The 22494-nt window shown below is 48.3% G+C and overlaps 1 protein-coding gene across 1 annotated transcript in view; it reads right to left on the bottom strand.

The window, feature by feature from the left end:
• The window catches only part of LOC132817315 (receptor-type tyrosine-protein phosphatase-like N), a 281771-nt gene that overhangs the window by 186895 nt on the left and 72382 nt on the right, over positions 1 to 22494 (bottom strand). The window contains exons 4-6 of the mRNA XM_060827725.1: positions 8158 to 8271; positions 6588 to 6702; positions 4801 to 4981 (exon numbers count right to left, since the gene is read on the bottom strand). Coding sequence (XP_060683708.1) covers positions 4801 to 4981; positions 6588 to 6702; positions 8158 to 8271 — 410 coding nt within the window. The remainder of the gene's footprint in view (positions 1 to 4800; positions 4982 to 6587; positions 6703 to 8157; positions 8272 to 22494) is intronic.

The raw sequence follows: 22494 nt of genomic DNA, 5'->3' as shown, positions 1-22494 counted from the left end.
TTTCCACCTATCCACTCCACCCTCCTCCTTGATCTATCGCCTTCATCCCCTCCCCCACTCACCCATTGTACTCTATGCTACTCTCTCCCCATCCCCACCCCCCTCTAGCTTATCTCTCCATGCTTCCAGCTCACTGCCTTTATTCCTGATGAAGGGCTTTTGCCCGAAATGTTGATTTCGCCGCTCGTTGGATGCTGCCTGAACTGCTGTGCTCTTCCAGCACCTCACTGATCCAGCAAAAAAAATCTGCCAATCCCAAGTCTTAAATATATTCAAAGCTGGAAAATCCTCATCACAGTCATAGACTCAGAGAGATGTACAGCGCAGACACAGTTCCTTTGGTCCAACCTGTCCATGCCGACCAGATATCCTATCCTAACCTAGTCCCACCTGCCAGCACCCGGCCCATATCCCTCCAAACCCTTCCTATTCATATACCCATCCAAATGCCTTTTAATGTTGCAATTGTACCAGCCTCCACCACTTCCTCTGGCAGCTCATTTCATACACGTACCACCCTCTGTGTGAAAAAGTTCCCGTGTAGACCTCTTTTATATCTTTTCCCTCTCACCCTAAACCTACACCTTCTAGTTCTGGACTCCCCGACCCCAGGGAAAAGACTTTGTCTATCCTATCCAGTCCGTTATGATTTAATAAACCTCTATAAGGTTACCCATCAGCCTCCGACGCTCCAAGGAAAACAGCCCCAGCCTGTTCAACCTCTTCCTACAGCTCAAATCCTTCAACCCTGGCAACATATCTTCAAAACTCAGTCGCTCCCCCAGAGACTGTGCCCCCCAATCTACATCCACACCCTGGGGCAAACAATCGCTCAGGACTAACCCGGTCAAACCCCTTCAGAATCCTCTCTGTTTAAATGAGATCACTTGCCCCTCTTTTAAACCCTGAGAATTTCTTTAAAAATTCACTCATGGCACGTAGGCGTCTCTAACTGGGCCCGGCATTTACTGCCCGTCCCTAGTTGCCCCTTGAGAAGGTGGGGGTGAGCTGCCTTCTTGAACCGCTGCAGACCATGTGCTGTAGGTTGACCCACAATGCCCCTTAAGGAGGGAATTCCAGGATTCTGACCCAGCGACACTGAAGGAACGGTGATATATTTCCAAATCAGGATGGTGAGTGACTTGGAGGGGAACTTGCAGGGGATGGTGTTCCCATGTATCTGCTGCTCTTGCCCTTTGAGATGGAAGTGGTCATGGGTTTGGAAGGTGCTGTCTGAGGATCTTTGGTGAAGTCCTGCAGGGCATCTTGTAGATAGTCCACACTGCTGCTACTGAGCGTCGGTGGAGGAGGGAGGGGATGTTTGTGGATGTGGTGCCAATCAAGCGGCTGCTTTGTACTGGATGGTGTTGAGCTTCTTAAGTGTTGTTGGAGCTGCCCCCATCCAGGCAGGTGGGGAGTATTCCATCACACTCCTGACTTGGGCCTTGTAGATGGTGGACAGGCTTTAGGGAGTCAGGAGGGGAGTTATTCACGGCAGTATTCCCAGCCTCTGACCTGCTCTTGTGGTCACTGTGTTTATGTGGAGAGTCAATTTCTATTTCTGGTCAATGGTAACCCCCAGGATGTTGATAGTGGGGGATTCAGTGATGGTCATGCAATCGAATGTCAAGAGCCAGTGGGTAGACGGTCTCTAAATGGAAATGGTCATTTGTAACTGGAATTTATAACTTATCACTTGTCAGTCCAAGCCTGGGTATTGTCCAGGTCTTGCTGTGTTTGGATTAGAGTGGTGCTGGAAAAGCACAGCGGTTCAGGCAGCATCCAAGGAGCAGGAAAATCAAAGTTTCAGGCAAAAGCCCTTCCTCAGGAATACAGGCAGAGAGACTGAGGCTCGGATGCTGCCTGAAATGCTGTGCTTTTCCAGCACCTCTCTAATCTAGACTCTGGTTTCCAGCATCTGCAGTCCTTGTTTCTACCTTGCTGTGTTTGGACATAAGTCTCCTATCACTGAACAATTCTCCAAATCAGAGACAACAATCCAGTGAAACCTTTGAAACAAGCGAGCAGAATGCTGGAGAAACTCAGCAGGTCTGGCATCATCTGCGGGGAGAGAGAAACAGAGTTAACGTTTTACGTCCAGTGAATCTTGGCTGAATTAGATTTAATTCTTAAAGTATGGAGAGTAAAACTCCACACATTGGTCCAAATAAGCTGCATGACTGCAGTAACACTTTCCTCTTCATATCATTGAAACACCTTCCCAGAGCAAGGGCGACATCTCAATGTAACAGTAGAGGTGCTAACCTAAACCACTGCAGATGCTGTAAATCTGAAATAACAACAGAAAGTGCTGGAGAAACTCAGCAGGTCTGATATAATCTGTGGAAACAAGAGACAGTCAACATCCACACCAACAGCAAAAGGAGTTACTGAATTGGGTTCTGATCACCTGCAATCTCCTTCCTGACCTCTCCGCCCCCACCCCACTCCGGCCTATCACCCTCACCTTGACCTCCTTCCACCTATCCCACCTCCATCGCCCCTCCCCCAAGTCCCCCCTCCCTACCTTTTATCTTAGCCTGCTTGGCTACTTTCTCTCATTCCTGATGAAGGGCTTATGCTAGAAACGTCGAATTCCCTATTCCTGAGATGCTGCCTGGCCTGCTGTGCTTTAACCAGCAACACATTTTCAGCATTGACCTAAAAGGTCAACTATAGTTCACCACAGATGCTGCCAGATGTAATTGATATCTGTGTAGCTTGTCTTTAAGAGTGTACAGACTTAATGTGCCACGTGTGTACACAATGCTGTGACTCTGCCTGACCGTCTGCTGGACACGGTTCACTTTCTGTAACAGCTCCTCCATGGCTTATAATGTGTTTTACTGTTTTCTATAAACCAGCACGCAGGGTTAATCAATCCGTGATGAGTGACTCATTATTAGACCATTAGAAACAGTTCGGAGAAAGTGAGGACTGCAGATGCTGGAGATCAGAGCCGAAAATGTGTTGCTGGAAAAGCGCAGCAGGTCAGGCAGCATCCAAGGAGCAGGAGAATCGACGTTTCGGGCATGAGTCTTTCCTCAGGATTGAGGAAGGGCTCATGCCCGAGGTGTCGACTCTCCTGCTCCTTGGATGCTGCCTGGACTGCTGCGCTTTTCCAGCAACACATTTTTGGCATTAGAAACAGTTCCCAACTTGTGTGTGGGAGCAGTATGAGGGCCAGAAGGTCAGACAGTCACTCATCAATCCAATCTGGAAGTCTAAGGAATGTTTCTGACCCTGAGTGACGGGTATCTGGATCACGCTGTCCACCTGTAACTGAGGGAAGTTGTATTGAAGGGAAGTGGTCCAAATCGAGGTGAGAAATGAACAGCAGGTGAAGCTGATGGGGTCAGTCATGGTGAGGACCGAGAGCTTTAGTTTGGAACATGAACAGGAGGACCAGCGGTCACATTTCTGCTGCACACATTTTCATTCATTCACAGGATGTGGGTGTTGCTGGCTAGGGCAGCATTTATTATCCATCCCTAAATGCAAAAGAGGGAAATGGGTGGGTTACTCTTTGGAGGGTCGGTATGGACTTGCTGGGCTGAAGGGCCTGTTTCTATACTTAGGGAATCCAATCTAATCTAACCACATTGCTGTGGGTCTGGAATCACATAGAGGTCAGGCCAGGTCAGGGTGATAGTTTCCTTCCCTCAAAAACATTTGTGACCCAGGTGGGCTTTTCCAATAACGGACAATGGATTCACGGTCATCATTAGATTCTTAATTCCAGATTCTTATGGAATTCACGTTTCACCATACGCCGTGGCAGGATGGCGTTCTCCTGTTCCTTGTTTGTAGGTAATTCATAGAACATAGAAAACATAGAACATAGAAAAATACAGTGCAGTACAGGCCCTTCGGCCCTCGATGTTGCGCCGACCAACGCCTACCTAACCTACACTAGCCCAATAATCTCCATATGCTTATCCAATGCCCGTTTAAATGACCATAAAGAGGGAGAGTCCACCACTGCTACTGGCAGGGCATTCCATGAACTCACAACCCGCTGAGTAAAGAATCTACTCCTAACATCTGTCCTATACCTACCACCCCTTAATTTAAAACTGTGTCCCCTAGTAACAGCTGACTCCATTCCTAACGGCATTGTGGGTCTCCCCCCACTGGTTCAAGAACAAGCTCATCATCACCTTCACTGGGGAAATTAGGTACGGGTAATAAATGCTGGGCCAGTCAGCGATACACATGCGCCCCAAATAAAATCCACGGTGGGCAAGTTAGCCCAGCAGAGAGCCAGGAGAGCTATGATGGGTCGAATGGAATCTCTCTCTACTGGAACCGTTCCATCATTCTCAAGGAATGGAACAGACCCTGGGGAGGGGGGGGAAGGCGGGATCTCCATCCCACCCCACCCCCACACAAACACCAGACAGAAGCAACGCTTCCTCAGTAATGCAGCACAGAGAGGCAGACAATACCAGGGAGACAGAGTGGGAGGGGAAGGGGAGGCAAAGCAGGGGAGAGGGAGGAAGGGAGAGAGAAGGGAAGGGGGGGAGATGGAGAGGGAGAAGGGGAGGGAGGGATTGGAGAGAGAGGAAGGGGAGCGAGGGGGAGGGGGAGGGAGGAAGGGGAGGTAGGGGAGAGGAAGAAAGGACAGGGAAGGGAAGAGGGAGAGGGAGAGAGGGGAAGGTGATGGAGAGAGAGAGAGATAGATGGAGAGGGAGGAGGATGGGGAGGGCGTCAGAGAATGAGGGAGAGGGCGAGGTAGAGAAAGAGGAAGACAGAGAGGAGGAAGGAACAGGCAGCAAATAAAGACCCACAGTATCAGACCTTGGGAAAGAGATAGGGTTCCAACACTGCCCCTTCCAGACTGGGGTTGGGTGGGAGCTGGGGTTGGTTGCCATACAGGACAAACTGCAGGTAGCGGCGGATCTGTGAGGGTGGCCATTGCTCCAACGTTGCCATGGATACAGGCACAGGGTAAACATCTTTATCCGGCTGCCACTGCAACCTGAAATCAAGGACAAGGTGAATGCCATTGTATCCTGAGAATCACATCAGAGACATGCAGGCAGGTATCACCAGCAGGTGGCACCACAGGCTGGGGTATCCATCACACTGAGCAGCTGGACAGTCCCATCCAGCAGCTCCTCAATAACGCCAGAGAAATTAATACTTTCCTCTGAAATATCACGTTATCACAAGGATTACACACAAAGCATCCCAGTGTGAGCATCAAACACTCCCAGGACAGGGACAGCACGGGGTTAGATACAGAGTAAAGCTCTCTCTACACTGTCCCCCATCAAACACTCCCAGGGACAGGGACAGCACGGGGTTAGATACAGAGTAAAGCTCTCTCTACACTGTCCCCCATCAAACACTCCCAGGACAGGGACAGCATGGGGTTAGATACAGAGTAAAGCTCCCTCTACACTGTCCCCCATCAAACACTCCCAGGGACAGGGACAGCATGGGGTTAGATAACGAGTAAAGCTCCGTCTACACTGACCCCCATCAAACACTCCCAGGACAGGGACAAAGTTAAAAATCACACAACACCAGGTTATAGTCCAAGATGTTTGTATGTGCGTGTTTGTACACGTATACACCCTCTCTCACAATCACCATCCCCCACCCTTGACAGACAGACACACACACACAAACCCACATGCACACATATACATATACGTTTGTGGGCTGAATTTGTACTTGCAGAGATACATTGTCCTTTGCTCAAAAACTGCATGAATTCATGTAAGACTTTGTTAACTCACTTTATAGATTAGAATCAATCTAAACATTATGACACAGACAGAGAACACAGGGGGCTAACACCTTTAACATATTGTCTCACTAACACCAATTGTTACAGTTAACCTGAGGAAGTAACTTTTAAAAACAAAGTTGTGATTTACTCATGAAAAAAGTGAAAGTACCATGGTATTCAAACAGATGAAAGACTCAACAAACAATCAAGGTATTTTTCAATGTATAATTTCAGTTACATCACACTGTAAATTTTTGCGATAAATTCTGTGTTAGGATTGAACCCTCCACAACCACCTGATGAAGGAGGTCGCTCCGAAAGCTAGTGCTTCCAATTAAACCTATTGGACTATAACCTGGTGTTGTGTGATTTTTAACTTTGTACATCCCAGTCCAACACTGGCTTCTCCAAACCAGGACAGGGGCAGTACTCCATCTGTCTCCACTGGGCACAAAGCACATCCCAAATTCACAGAAGGCGCTGTATAAATGCAGCCTCTCCTCCTTTCTTATTCCTGGTAACATTGCACGTGCCCCACCCCACCGCCAAAACAGCACAGAAATCAAGGAGGAAGGTTAAACCCTTGACTGAGACTCTGGGGATGAATCTCCAGTGAGCTGGACTTCTGGGGTGTGAAGTCGAGAGAGCTCCTGACAAAGAGTAAGCTCTTCACAGTTTGGAAGATGACGACTCTAAGGTTTTTGGGCGGGTCTGTATCGAGTGTCCCTAACGGTGGGGGGGCGGGGGGGGGGGGGGGGGGGGGGGGGGGGGGAGTTGGATCGCGTCTTGATGGTGGTGTGGAATGCCCTCTCCCTCCAGCCATTAATTTCTCCAAAGCGATCAGTACCTTGTCTCTGCCGGAGGTACACCGGTCAAGGGATGCTGCTGGGGGTGGAGCTTTGGTACCTTCTCCATCTCCATGGAGACCACATACTGGGTGACATCATCTTGCCATGACAACCCTAAGAAGATGCCAAAAAGACACAGAGGGTTCAGTTAAACCAGAATAACCACCTGGGTCAGCAGAGATTTAAATTCATTTCACACTTGACATTCTGTGCAGGCAAGGAACAGAGAGGCAGAGTGAGAGAGGGAACACACAGCCACTCACAAAATGCAGAGGAACATCAGTCAACAAATATTATAACCAACGCAGGTCAACGACCTGGCGTCAGCATCGGATGTCAAGAATTCAGGAAACACTCTTTTATCCCGACATGTGTAAAATGGTGGGACTGGCTCCACACAGGGTGGGAGCGATGGGGGAAGCTGGGGGAAAGCAAACAGGAGACAGGATTTCATGGTTACAGTGATATCAGTGATACACGGGAGTGAATGGGACAACAACACAGAGAGGGGATTGCATACAACGGCAGAGAAGGGAAAGGGTTTGGGAACATTGGGATTATGCAGAATGGGAAAGGGGTTTAGATCTGTTGGGGATGGTGTACAATTGGAATGAATGGGATAAAATTGGTTCAGTTGAAATTCTGTACAGTGTGAATAATATGATTGGTGTTGGATCCATTGGGATTGTGGATAGTGAGAGTGAATGGAAAGGGTTAGGGTCCATTGGAATTCTAAACAACATGAGTTATGGGATGAGGACTGTGTCTATTGGAATTGTGGATGGTGAGAGTAAACGGGAAGGAGTCTCCATCCATTGGAATTCTGTACAAAGTGAATAACGGGGTAGGTCTAGATCCATTAGGATTGTGGATAGTGAGAGGGAATAGGAAAGGGTTGGGGTTCATTGGAATTCTATACAATGTGAGTAATGGGTTGGGGATAGAGTCCATTGAGATTGTATATCTTGGGTGTGAGTGAGAAGGGGTTTGGATCCATTGGGATTATGTACTTTGGAGTTGAAAAGGGTGGTGCTGGAAAAGTACAGCAGGTCAGCCAGCATCTGAGGAGCAGGAAGCATTCCTGGTGAAGGGCTTATGCCTGAAATGTCAACTCTCCTGCTCCTTGGATGCTGCCTGTCCTGCTGTGCTTTCCCAGTGCCACACCCTCGACTCAGACTCTTCAGCATGTGCTGTCCTCACTTTCTGCATTGTGTACTTTGGGAATGATGGGAAGGGGTTTTGGGCCCATTGGGATTGTGGACAGTGGGAATGAATGGGAAGCGGTTTGGGTCCATTGGGATTGTGGACAGTGGGAGTGAATGGGAAAGGGTTTGGGTCCATTAGGATTGTGGACAGTGGGAGTAAATGGGAAAGGGTTTGGGTCCATTGGGAATGTGGACAGTGGGAGTAAATGGGAAAGGGTTTGGGTCCATTGGGATTGTGAACAGTGGGAGTAAATGGGAAAGGGTTTGGGTCCATTGGGATTGTGGACAGTGGGAGTGAATGTCTCCACCATAACAAAATGATTGGAACAACAATGGATTCTTCTCGATCCCCCAAGATCCCTACCTTGTAACATCAGGTACTTCAAAACCTGCTGGAGACGCTGTAGGACGGCAGATGATACGTCAAACTGGATCCTGGCTGGTACCATGGCAACCTGGCAGTGCCCAAAGAGTCCATCTACATGGAGAGAGAAATCCGTTCACATTCTTCTCTCAGTTCAGGTCATAATCCACCAACAAACCAGGAAGTTTAACCAAATGTAAAGGCCTACAGAAAGGAGGAAACAGGGAGCCTTGTGATGTCGGAGCCGGGAGTCTCTCCCTGCCTCTGATCCAGAGGCTCTGAGTTTGAGTCCCGCTCCAGGATTGCACGGCCAAGGAGTGAGTGTTCACAACACGACCCAATCAGACTGAGAATCCACCTTCTGGCACATGTCAATGGCTGGGGGCAAGAGTGGGAGAGATCCCTGATCATCTCAATGGGCCAGAAAGGATATTGGGGACTCTATCATCACTGTCCGTGGCTCCAGACTACAACACAAAAAGGTAGAAAATAGGAGCAGGAAGAAGGCCATTCGGCCCTTTGATCCTGTTCCGTCATTCAACATGATCATCCATAAGACATAGGAGTGGAAGTAAGACCATTCGGCCCATCGAGTCCACTCCGCCATTCAATCATGGCTGATGGGCATTTCAACTCCACTTACCAGCATTCTCCCCGTAGCCCTTAATTCTTTGAGACATCAAGAATCTATCAATCTCTGCCTTGAAGACATTTAGCGTCCCGGCCTCCACTGCACTCTGCGACAATGAATTCCACAGGCCCACCACCCTCTGGCTGAAGAAATATCTCCGCATTTCTGTTCTGAATCGACCCCCTCTAATTCTAAGGCTGTGTCCACGGTTCCTAGTCTCCTCGCCTAATGGAAACAATTTCCTAACGTCCACCCTTTCCAAGCCTTGTATTATTTTGTAAGTTTCTATTAAGTCTCCCCTTAATCTTCTAAATTCCAATGAATACAATCCCAGGATCCTCAGCCATTCCTCGTATGCTAGACCAATCATTCCAGGGATCATCCGTGTGAATCTCCGCTGGACATGTTCCAGTGCCAGTATGTCCTTCCTGAGGTGTGGGGACCAAAACTGGACACAGTACTCCAAATGGGGCCTAACCAGAGCTTTACAAAGTCTCAGTAGCACAACGGTACTTTTATATTCCAACCCTCTTGAGATAAGTGACAAAACTCAGTCCCTATTCCCGCTTTCTCCCCATGGCCTGTGAACCCTAAGAACTAGATGTAACTCCTTCTTAAAAACCTTGAATGTTTTGGCATGACCTGTTTTCTGTGGTACAGCCTTCCAGAGGCTTCCCACTCTCTGAGTGAAGACAGTTCTCCTCATCTCAGGCCTACTCCGCCTCCTTCGTCTGTGACCCCACCTGGTTCTGGTCCCCTGGTCATCGGAAACATTATTCCCGCATTTACCCCGTCTTGTCCTATTAGGATTTTATAGGTTTCTACGAGATCCCCCTCGTTTTCCTAAACTCCAGCGAATATACTCCGAACTGATCCAATCTTTCTACATACCTCAGTCCAGCCATCCCAGGAAACAGTCTGGGAATAGACAATGGAACCTGCTTCCACAAGGATTGGTGGAGGGGAGTTGCGTCCATGCATTTGGGGAGAAATTAAATAAACAGGGGACAGAGAAAAATAGAAGGATCTGAAAGATTATTTACCCTTAGGGAAGGATCTAGGACCAGAGGACATCATCTCAGAATAGGGGGGCAGAGACAGAGGAGAGGAGGAATTTCTTCTCTCTGTGGGGAGTGAATCTGTGGGATTCTTTCACACAGAGGGCTGTCGAGGCTGGATTATTCAGGATATTCAAGGCTGAGAGAGACAGATTTTTAATCAGGAAGAGAATCAAGGAATGGAGGGTACGTAGAGCTGAGGGTGATCAGACCAGTTACATTCTCATTGAAAGGGCTGAATGGTCTACTATGACTGATGGCTTTCTGAGATGGTGATGGAGGTGAAGAGGAGGTTTGTGTATAGAATCATCGAAAACAGGAGTACCACCGGCCATTCAGCCCATCATGCCAGCCCTGCCACTCAATATGAACCCATGGCCCATCCACTATCTCAACACCATAATCTTCGATGCCCTTAATGTCAAAAAATCTATTTCTTTCTCAAATATATTGACCTTCTGTGATGGAGAATACCACAGGTTCACCACTGTGTGTGTGAAAATAATTCTCATCTCAATCCTAAATGGTGTACCTGTAATTGGACATGGTGACCCCGGTATCCTGTGCCCTAGCCCGGTGAACATCCTCCCTGTATCCAGTCTGACCGGTCCGTGCTTCAATGAGATCTCCTCTCATTCTTCACAATCCCAGGGGAACGCAGACCCAGTTGACTCAGTCTCTGTTCATCCATCAGCCCGGCTGTGCCAGGAATCAGCCTGCAGCATTGCCTCCGTGACAAGGCATGTTCAGTAAGGAGACCAAATCTCCACACAATCATCCAAGTGAGAGGATCAGTAACAGTGCAGATGGGCTGAATGGCCTATTGAGGTGTAAAACTCAGTTTAAAAAAAAGCACAGCCAATTTAATCAACCTTTATAGAGAATGACCTAATGGGAAGGGAGCGGACATATTGATTGAACAAAGAACAATACATCAAAGTGGGCTTGGATCGGCGCAACATCGAGGGCCGAAGGGCCTGTACTGCACTGTATTTTTCTATGTTCTATTACAGGAACAGACCCTTCGGCCCTCTAAGCCTGTGCTCCAAGCTCATGCCCAAAACATCGATTCTCCTGCTCCTTGGATGCTGCCTGACCTGCTGCGCTTTTCCAGCAACACATTTCCAGCTCTGATCTCCAGCATCTGCAGACCTCACTTTCTCCCAGCACATTTTACCCTTCCATGGGAATGGTGGTGTAATGGCAATGTCACTGAGCTAGTAACCCAGAGGCCTGGCCAGATGCTGCAGGGATACGGGTTCAAATCCCTTCATGAATGGTGGGATTTAAATTTAAATAATTCAGTGGTTAGGGGATGGTACGGTGGCTCAGTGGTTAGCACTGCTGCCTCACAGCACCAGGGTCCCAGATTTAATTCCAGCCTCTGGAGACTGTCTGTGTGGAATTTGCACGTTCTCCCCGTGTCTGCGTGGATTTCCTCCCGCAGTCCAAAGAAGTGCAGGCCAGGCGAATTGCCCGTTCGTGCTAGGTGCATTAGTCAGAGAGAAACAGGTCTGGGTGGGTTACTTTGTGGAGGGTCGGTGTGGACTTGTTAGGGCGAAGGGCCGGTTTCCACACTGTAGGGAATCTAATCAGACTAAAACTGCCTTCACCTACAGGATCTGTATCCCTGTATTCATCTAGGTGCTTCTTGAATGCTGCTAGTGTATCTGCTTAAGCAACCTCCTCTAGCAGTGTGTTCCAAGCACTCACCACCCTTTGTGTGAAAAATTTGCCTCGCACATCTCTTTTAAACATCGCTCCCTCGCACCTTGAACCTATGCCCTCTAGTAGTTGACTTCTCCAGCCTGGGAAAAGCCTCATACTTCCCACTCGATCCATGCCATTCACAATCTTATAAACATCATGTACGCCAGTGAAATCAAACCCAGTCTATCCAAACTTTCTTCATCGCTAAAATCCTCCATACCAGGCAACATCCTGGTAAACCTCTTCTGCACCCTCTCTAAAGCATCCACATCCTTCTGGTAGTTTGTAGACAAGAACTCCAATATTCCAAACGTGGCCTAACTAAAGTTCTACAAAGCTGCAGCATAACTTGCCTATCCTTATACTCAATGCCCCTTCCAATGAAGGCAAGCGTGTCAAAGGTCAATACTGGTCGCTCCAGCAACCAAGACCCCACCACCCGGCACCACCAATATCTCGATGGGTATGTGCGGCAAGGACAGTATTTGCTGGCTGTCCCCAATTGCCCAGAGGTCAGTCAAGTGTCAATCACATTGGCTGTGGGTCTGGAGTCACATGTAGGCCAGACCAGGTAAGGATGGAGGTTTCCTTCCCTAAAGTACACTGGTGAACAAGAGGAGTTGTTACAACAATTTATAATGAGACTAGCTTTCAATTCCAGATTGTATTAATCAAATTTACAATTCCATCGAGCTCCTGATGTGGGATTTGAACCCAGGTTCTCCGAGAATTAACCCATCCCTCCAGGCTAACAGTGAAATGACATTGTTACCGCGTCATCTAGTCCCCACTTTTAAAAACCGCTTTATAACCAGTACCTGACTCAGCAGGGAGCCCTCTAACTCCATACAGGAATGGGACATAGAACAAGGCCACTGAACTCTGCAGCATGGGAGGCCACTCTGCCCAATAAGCCAGTGCTCACTATAGAGACAGGCCCTTCATCTCAAACTGGTCCATGCCGACCAGAATGTCCATCCACACTAACCCCATTTCCCTGCACCTGGCCCATATCCTTCTAATCCTTTCCTCTCCATGCAATTGCCCAAATGCCATTTCTGTACCCTCTCCAAGCTGAGAATAGTTCACAGGTCGGCACAACATTGAGGGCTGAAGGGCCTGTTCTGCTCTGTATTGTTCTATGTAAATATTGTTAATGTACCCAACTCAATCACTTCCGCTGGCAGCTCATTCCTATGCATACCACCCTCTGGGTAAAAAGAGTTACCCCCTTAGGTTCCCTTTTATTCTTTTCCCTCTAACCTTAAACTGATACCCTCTTCTCCTCAATTCCTCAACTCTGGGAAAAGGAGTGAGTGCATTCCCTCTAAACAATGCCTCTGATGATCTTATACACCTCTACATGATCCCTCCTCAGTCTCTCTATGCTCTAAAGAAAAACGTCCTAGCTTGTGAAACCTCTCCCTGTAACTCAGACCCTTGAGTCCAATCAACATTCTTGTAAACATCTTCCACACTCTTTCCAGTTTAATAACATGCTTCCTATAGCAAGGTGACCAAAACTGACCCCAATACTCCAAGTGCGGCCTCACCAAAACCCTGCAAATGAACTTCCCAACTTCTCTACTCAGTGCCCTGATTGATGAAGGCCAGTCTGCCAAAAACCTTCTTCACTGCCCTGACTACCTATGGCTTCCCTTTCAGAGAACTGTGCACCTGAACTCCAAGGTCTCTATGTTCCACTACACTCCTTAACGCCCTACCATTTACCTTGGAACTCCTATCTTAAAGTCATAGTCTATTCAGAGGTTGAAGAGGCTGGGGCTATTTTCCCTGGACCATCGGAGGCTGAGGGGTGACCTTATAGAGGTTTACAAAATTATGAGGGGTATGGATAGGGTAAATAGGCAAAGTCTTTTCCCTGGGGTCGGGGAGCCCAGAACTAGAGGGCATGGGTTTAGGGTGAGAGGGGAAAGATGTAAAAGAGACCTAAGGGGCAACTTTTTCACACAGAGGGTGGTACGTGTATGGAATGAGCTGCCAGAGGAAGTGATGGAGGCTGGTACAATTACAACATTTAAAAGGCATTTGGATGGGTATATGAATAGGAAGGGTTTGGAGGGATATGGGCCAGGTGTTGGCAAATGAGACTAGATTGGGTTAGGATATCTGGTTGGCATGGATGAGTTGGACCAAAGGGTCTGTTTCCGCACTGTACATCTCTATGACTCTTATTATCTTCAGTCGGTAATTGTCTGCTCTGTGACACAGACAAGAGAAAGGAGACAACCAAATCATGTCGAGGGTTAGCTGGTCAGATTCTCCCTAACCCCACTGCTTCCCGCAAAATAAAAGCCAACTCAACTCTCTCACTTCGAATGTTCAGCAAGCAATCTCTCATGATTGCTCCTCCAGACGTGGGATTTTTTGTTGTATGTGGGGGGGGAGAGGGATAGAGAGAGAGAGAGAGAGAGAGAGAGAGAAAGAGAAAGAGAGTGAAAAAGAGAGAGAGAGAGAGAGAAAAAGAGAAAGAGAGAGAGAGCGAGAGAGAAAGAGAGAGCGAGAGAGAAAGAGAAAGAGAGTGAAAAAGAGAGAGAGAAAAATAGACACAGAAGGAGAGAGAGAGAAAGAAAGAAGAGTGAAAAAGAGAGAGAGAGAAAAAAAGACACAGAAGGGGAGAGAGAGAGAGAAAGAAAGAAAGAAAGAGAGAGTGAGAGAGAGAGAGCGAGAGAGACAGAGACAGAGACAGAGACAGACAGAGAGAGAGAGCGTCATTGACTGAAAAAGCGACTTGGCAATCACCATGGCAACAGAGCCTCATGCAAATCTCTGCTGAGAGGATGGAAGCAGTATGTCTCCGACTGTGTGAGGGGAGAGAGTCTCGCTTATTAAACATGAGCAGGCACAAAGGCTGAGTCCGGACCCAATTCCCTCAACCCCACCATCTCATGGCCATTCCTACATCGAGGACTCTCTCCCAGGCTCCCTGCTCCTCCCCGGTGCCTTGTGTTAGACAAATCGCTGTTCTCTTTGTTGCCTTCCACTGCCCCCACCCCCACAAATCCATCCCCTCTCTCCGGCTCCCGGACCGAGTGCTGCAGAGTGAGTCACCCCCAGTGACGTAGCTAATAGCCACAGCAAGGTTTCTAGGCAATGCCATCACAGCTTTCAGATCAGGACCCCTTGTGTCACCATGTCAGCAGCATGCAGCCCCCACACCCCCCACCCTGGAGTGGGGGGACTCTCTCGGCTTGTCAGTAACCATGGGAACCTCTGGTAAAGCCACCCCCTACACACCCAGCCTAACTCCCCCCCACCTGGCCTGACGCTGGTGCAGCTAAAGCACGGTCAGTGCCCAGTGACCCTGCATGCCCACTGCTGGTGTCAGTGAGAGACTCCAGCACATCCCATCTGCCTCGGAATACTTACACAGGAGCAGGCCATTCGGCCCCTTCGAGCCTACTCTGCTATTCATAGAGTCATAGAGATGTACAGGATGGAAACAGACCCTTTGTCCAACCCGTCTATATCGACCAGATATCCCAACCCAATCTAGTCCCACCTGCCAGCACCCGGCCCATATCCCTCCAAACCCTTCTTATTCATATACCCATCCAAATGCCTCTTAAATGTTGCAATTGTACCAGCCTCCACCACATCCTCTGGCAGCTCATTCCACACACGTACCACCCTGTGTGTGAAAAGGTTGCCCCTTAGGTCTCTTTTATATCTTTCCCCTCTCACCCTAAATCTATGCCCTCTAGTTCTGGACTCCCCCACCCCAGGGAAAAGACTTTGCCTATTTACCCTATCCATGCCCCCCCCATAATTTTATAAATCGACCTGATTCAATAAAATCATGGCTGATCTCTGGTCCAACCTGCTCCAGCGTCTCTCAATCCCTTTGCTTAATAAAAGTGTGATCACCTCAGATTTAAGTTTAACGGCTGAATTAGCGTCAACCTGCATCTCAGGAAGAGAGTTCCAAACCTCTGGGTCTCCAAGTGCGTTTCAACATCTCTCCTGAATGAAGTGAAAACATGCTGGAAATCACAGGGGTCAGGTCAGTCTGGACTCAAAATATTAGGTTTGCTCTCTCTCTCTCTCCATGGATACTGCCTGACCCGCTGTGACCTCCAGCATGTTTTCTTTCCTGTACAGATTCCAGCAAGTGCAGTAGTTTTTTCCTCCTCCCTGAACAGTCTGACCCTAATTCTCAAACTATGCCTCTGGCTCTAGTAGCTTGAACCAGTGGAAATAGTTTATGTCCCCTATCCTTCCCTGTGAATATCCTGAAGACCTCGATTAGATCACCCCTTAACCGTCTAAATTCTAGTGAATAAAGGGTTAATTTGTCTCATCTTTCCTCATAATCTACCCCCCGAAATCCAGATATCATCCTTGTAAACCTGGATTGATCTCCCTCCAGAGGCAAAACACCCTTCCTGAGGTAAGGAATCCCTGATCTGCTCACAGGACTCTCAGTGGGCTCTAACTAGGGATCTGTATAACATCAGTATCCCAATAAACTTCCAGCTCAGCACTGTCCCCATGACTTGTCCGGACTTGTCCGACCTGCCTAGCTCCTTTTCCACCTATCCACTCACCCTCTCCTCCCTGACCTATCGCCTTCATCCCCTCCCCCAGTCACCTATTGTACTCTATGCTACTCTCTCCCACCCCCACCCTCCTCTACCTTATCTCTCCACGCTTCAGGCTCTCTGCCTTTATTCCTGATGAAGGGCTTTTGCCCGAAACGTCGATTTCGCTGCTTGTTGGATGCTGCCTGAACTGCTGTGCTCTTCCAGCACCTCACTGATCCAGAATCTGGTTTCCAGCATCTGCAGTCATTGCTTTTATCTAGTATCCCTATACTCCAACCTTTAGATAGGAAGGCCAGCAGTCCATTAGCACTCCAGACTATTTTCTGCACCAAGATTAGAGTGGCGCTGGAAAAGCACAGCAGGTCAGGCAGCATCCGAGGAGCAGGAAAATCGACGGTTTGGGCAAAAGCCCTTCATTAGGAATGAATGATTCATCCTGATGAAGGGCTTTTGCTCGAAATGTCGATTCTCCTGCTCCTCGGATGCTGCCTGACCTACTGTGCTTTTCCAGCACCGCTCTAATCTAGACTCTGATTTCCAGCATCTGCAGTCCTCATTTTTGCCTATTTTCTGCACCTGCTGTGCATTTTAAAGAGCTATGCCCCTGAACCCCCAGATCTGGACTGACATCCGCTGCAGCTAGCTTTCTGTCTCTTAAAGATTCCCCTGATCTGGAATGGATAACTTCACACTTGCTTATATTAAATCCCATCTGCCACAGTTTTGTCCATTCACCTCATCTAGCAAGATCCTGGTGAAATGTCTGTAGCATTGTGCGCGCTTCACGTGGAGCTAACAGCACGGCGCAGAAAGGAGGCCATTCCACCCATCACTCCTGTGCCAGCTCTTTCAAAGAGCCGCTCCCCTGACTCGTCACCCCTGCCTCTGTCAATTGCTCCATCTATCAAATGCCCTTTTGGAAAGTTCCTGATGAATAGGTCACAGCTACTCTGTGCAACAAATGTTGGCTCAGTCAGGAGCGCACTCAAGGAAAGGAAATATTTTTAAAATCCTGTTCATCTCCCCTTCCGTGTCCCGTTTGGCTAATGATGTCTCTCTGGTCAATGATGTCTCTCCCTTCCCCTGCCAGAGGAAAGGGCTTACACCTTTCTGTGTAAGATTACATGGGGCATGGAAGTTTGGGAGGGGAGGGGGGGGGCGATAGAAAGCAGCTGAGCCCCCAAGGGTCAACAACAAGGGGGCACCATTTTAAAGGGAAAGGCAGGAGGTTTAGAGGGGATTTGAGGAAGTCTTTTTCACCCAGAGAGTGGTGGGGGTACCGACTGGGAGGATAGTTGAGGCAGGAAGTGAGAGAGGGGAAAGATATAAAAGGGCCCTAAGTGGCAACTTTTTCACTCTGAGGGTGGTGCATGTGTGGAATAAGCTGCCAGAGGAAGTGGTGGTGGCTGGTACAATTACAACATTTAAGATGCATTTCGATGGGTATATGAATAGAAAGGGTTTAAGAGGGATATGGGCTGGGTGCTGGCAGGTGGGACAATATTGGGTTGGGATATCTGGTCAGCATGGACGGGTTGGACCGAAGGGTCTGTTTCCACACTGTACATCTCTATGACTCTATAAACCTTTAAAAAGTAATTGTATGAACTCTTGAAGTTTCATAGCATTGAAGGTTTATGGGCTAAGTATTGGAAAGTGCGATTAGCGTAGACAGGTTATTGCAGGATTGATAGGCTGAAGGGTCTCCTTCTGAGCTGTATGACTGTATGATCTTTCTTTTCATCCCAGCAAGACCAGTGTTTGTTGCTCACCCCTGATTGCTGTCGAACTGAATGGCTTAGGCAGCACAGTGGTGCTGCCTCACAGCGCCAGGGACCCAGGATCAATTCCAGCCTCGGGCGACTGTCTGTGTGGAGTTTGCACATTCTCCCCGTGTCTGTGTGGGTTTCCTCCAGTTGCCTCCCACAGTCCAAAGATGTACAGGTCAGGTGAATTGCCCATGCTAAATTGCCTATAATGTCCAGGAATGTGCAGGCTAGGTCGGTTAGCTATGGGAAATACAGGGATATGGGGACAGGGTGGGATGCTCTTCAGAGGCTCAGTGTGGACTTGATGGGCCGAATGGCCTGTTTCTATATTGTAGGGATTCTATGACATTGCCATTTGTCGGGCATCACATGTGAGCCTGATCAAGTAAGGATGGCAGATTTCCTTCCCTAAAGGACATTAGTGAACCAGATGGGGTTTCCTGAGACAATTGTCATGGTTTCATGGACATCGTCACTGAGACGAGCTTTATATCCCTAATTTATTAATTAAATGTTATGTTCTGCCGGTGATGGGATTTGAACCAGGGCATCCATCTGGGCCTTGTGACTATGAACCCACCTGACCACCAACATTGCCAGGAAGAGGGTTAATGTGGATGGAATAAACACAAGATGTCAATACTGAAGATTCCATTTACTGCAAAGGATTGACCATCCGAAAGACGCCAATGTGTTTCAGTCTCATGCCTTGAACAGAATTCCACACAACAGGATCAAAGCAAAAGAGGCCATGGGCCCAACAGCGTAAGCAAAGAGAAAGGAGAGAGAGAGAGAGAGAGATGAGAGATAGAGAGGGAGAGAGAAAGAGAAATGAGCAAGAGAGAGAAAGAAAGAAAGAGGGAGAGAGAAGCAGAAGAGAGAGAAAGGTGTGAGAGAAAAAGGACAGAGAGAGAGAGCGAGAGAGCGATAGCGAGAATGAGAGCGAGAGCGAGAGCAAGAGTGAGAGCGAGAGCGAGAGGGAGAAAGAAAGGAGAGAGAGAGAGGGTCTTAGGCTCACCACAAAAACGTGGAGTGAGCAGAGACTATTTTTAAGCCAGAGGTAGACAGATTCTTCACAAGACAAGGAGGGTGAAGTGTTCTCGGAGATAGGTAGGAATATGGAGATCTGCAACAATCTTACTGAATGATGGATTGGACTCAAGGGGCTGAATGGCCTACTCTCCCTCATTTATACTCAGCCTGTTCAAGGTGTGAGGTGTTGTCACCATCATTGGGACTAGAATTTAGCTCCTGATTTGATGAATAGGTATTAAATTCCACCAGTTGCGATAGAGAGCTCAGAGGCGTGCGCTGCAGAGTTTTAGTGTTAGCCTCTGGTTTGGAAATTCACTGGGATTGCCACTGCATCACCGTCCTCTCCTATAACGTGTCCATCCTGACAGCAACCTGACTCAGGTTAGACCATTCTGCCCACACCCCAACTCATTTGTCTCACTGCCTCATCACTTCAGGTATTTACATCCTCATACTATCCGGCCTAACACAGACCCTCCCAGAATTGTATCGATTCTGACAAGGCCTGGAGACATCCATCCCTGTCAATGGCACGGCCAATCACTACCCTCTTCCCATGCAGTATAAATTGTCGTTCTCTTTGAAACTAGGAATTCTTGCATCGATCCTGATCTTTGCAAGATTGAAACCTTCAGCAGCCTGGTCTCTCACTTGTCTTTCTCTCTTTTCCCATCTTTCTTTTTTCCCTGAAATCTTGTGAAACCTAAAACATTTCCCATACGCTGCCTCCTTCCCCTTGACCGGGGGATGGTGCTGCTGTGGTAACGTCACTGCACTCTGTGATCCACAAACCAAGGCCGAACTCCTTGGACACTAGACAAAGTAAGCCCCCAGGCTTTCGCGCCTGTTCTGTCTTTCATCTGGTCTTTGTGCTCCTTCCAAACCTCTCCCTGAGCATGACACACGTGAAGAGGCGATTACAATGGGAGTTAATTAGAAGTTGAGCTGGATTAGGAGAAGAATTGCCTGCAATGCAGACTTCCACCTACACTCAGCCTTGACGATGGTGATTGAGGGGAGGATAAGGCAGAGAAAGTGTGAGTCAGTCACTGAACATACATCACCCACACACCAAACAATCTCATTGCGTGACGTTTCCAAGCACTCTCAAACTCACAGGGGCAAACTGAAGGGTACTGAAACTGCTAAAGCATCTCGACATTTCAATTCCACATCCTCCTTCGATTAAATGCCTTTCAGTTACATTGCCGTACTGTAGATCAGGTCAAATGTGGGCAAGGAAACCTCCTGCTGGTTATCAAACTAGCTCAGGAAAAATCTGAAAGAACTGGAGATGCTGGAAATCAGAAACCAACACAGCAGTTACTGGAAAATTTGAGCATGTCTGGCAGCATTTTTGGAAAGAAATAAGAGTTTTCGTTTCGGGTCCAGTGACCGTTCTTCTGACCTATCCACCTCTCCTGACTAACAAATGGGTACTGTTCCATGTTGAACAATAGTTGGAGGGAGCCCTGAGGTGACAAGGCCACAGAGTATCCTCTGGGTGGGGGGTTCTCAATGCCCACCACCAAGAGTGGCTCAGCAGCTGTACTACTGACTGAGTTGGTCGGGTCCTTAAGGACATCGCTGTAAGACTGGGTCTGCAGCAGGTGGTGAGGGAACCAACAAGGGGGAGAAACAGACTTGACCTCATCCTTACCAATCTGCCAGCTACAGACGCATCTGTCCATATTAGTTTCGGTCAGAGGGACCACCGCACAGTACTAGTAGAGACAAAGTCCCACCATCACGTTAAGAATACCCTCCATCGGGTTGCGTGGCACTATCACCGTGCTCAATGGGACAGAGTTCAAACAGATCTAGTGACTCCAGACTGGGCATCCATGAGGGACTGGGGGACATCAACAGCAGCAGGACTGTACTCCAGCACAATCTGTAACCTCATGGCCCAGCATATCCCCGACTCAACCACTACCATCAAGCCAGGGGATCAACCCTGGTCCAATGGAGAGTGCAGGAGGGTATGCTAAGAGTAGCACCAGGCTTACCTGAAGCTGTGGTGTCAACCCGATGAAGCCACCAAACAGGACTACTTGCCAAACAGCGTAAGCAGCAAGTGATAGACAGAGCTAAGCAATCCCACAACCAACGGATCAGAGCCAGGGGACGAAACGTTTGCAACAAAAACTTCCAGCTCGGCGAACAGAACCACTACAACAAGCACCCGAGCTACAAATCTTCGCACAAACTTTGGATCAGATCTAAGCTCTGCAGTCCAGTCGTGAATGGTGGTACGCAATTAAACCACTCACTGGAGAGGGAGGCTCCACAAATATTCCCAACCTCAGCGATGGAAGAGCCAAGCGCCTCAGGGAAAAAGGTAAACCGGAAGCTTTCCAGCAATCGTCGGTGAGAAGTGTCGGTGGATGATCCATCTCTGCCTCCTCCAGTGATCGTCAGCCAATCTGATTCACTCCATGTGACATCAGGAAACAGTTGGAGACACTGGATACTGCAAAGGCTACGGGCAATGTCACCATTCCGGCAACATTGTGTTCCAGAACTTGCCTCTCCCCTCACCAAGCTGTTCCAGTCCAGCTACAACACTGGGATCGACCCGAAAATGTGGAAAATTGCCCAGGTATGTCCTGGACATAAAAAGCAGGACAAATTCAACCCGGCCAATTACCGCCCCATCAGTCTCCTCATGCTCATCAGTAACGTGATGGAAGGGGTCATCAACAAAGTGCTGGTAAGTGACATTGACACAGCAATGAAATGCTCAACAATGCTCAGGTTAGACTGTGACAGGACAGGATAGACAAAACTACTGAATTCCTGAGCTCAGGTGAGAGTGACAGCCCTTGACATCAAGATGGCACTTGTTCAGATGTGACATTGAGGAGCTCGAACGAGACTGGAGCCAATGGGAATTGGGGGAAAACTCTCTGCTGTTTGGCTGATGCTCTGGGGAATGGTGCACTGTAGCACATATCCTGACACAAAGGAAGATGGTTGTGGTCATTGGAGGTCAGTCATCTCAATTCTGGCGTTCCTCAGGGATGACATTTTCTAATCAATTTGTTCAGAGGCGTGGTTACACACCTCTAAACTCGACCCTCCTGACTCACCTTTTTGCATTTAGCCTTCCTCCAATTTAGCACTGTCACCCAAGGGCCAGTTTAATCCATTTCCATAACCCTTGTACAACACACAGAATTATGATCACTGCTTCCAAAACGTTCTCCCACTGAAACTTCGATCACATGGCCAGTGTAAGGTCAAGCAAGGTCCCCTTCCCTGGTTGGACTATCGACATACTGTTTCAAGAAACCCTCTTGACTTACCAAATAAAGGTCCAGGCATAAAGGGAGTCCCAGGCAATGCTGAGGAAGCCAAAATCACTTTGCTTTATAACCAGCAACACATTTTCAACTGTGATCTCCAGCATCTGCAGACCTCATTTTTTACCCGAAGATTTTAACCTACTGCGAATCCTCTTACAAGGATGCCTTCCTTGAGGAAGCTCTCTTCCTCCCTCTACAAGGATTTCAGTGAGTCTCTCTCTCACTGCACCCCCCAGGTCATCTCCTCTGCACAGAAAACCT

This window comes from Hemiscyllium ocellatum, chromosome 7 (genome assembly GCF_020745735.1).
Source record: "Hemiscyllium ocellatum isolate sHemOce1 chromosome 7, sHemOce1.pat.X.cur, whole genome shotgun sequence".
Lineage (NCBI taxonomy): Eukaryota > Metazoa > Chordata > Chondrichthyes > Orectolobiformes > Hemiscylliidae > Hemiscyllium > Hemiscyllium ocellatum.
Note: the sequence above shows the minus strand (reverse complement) of the source record. Positions and strands in the feature narration are given on the sequence as shown.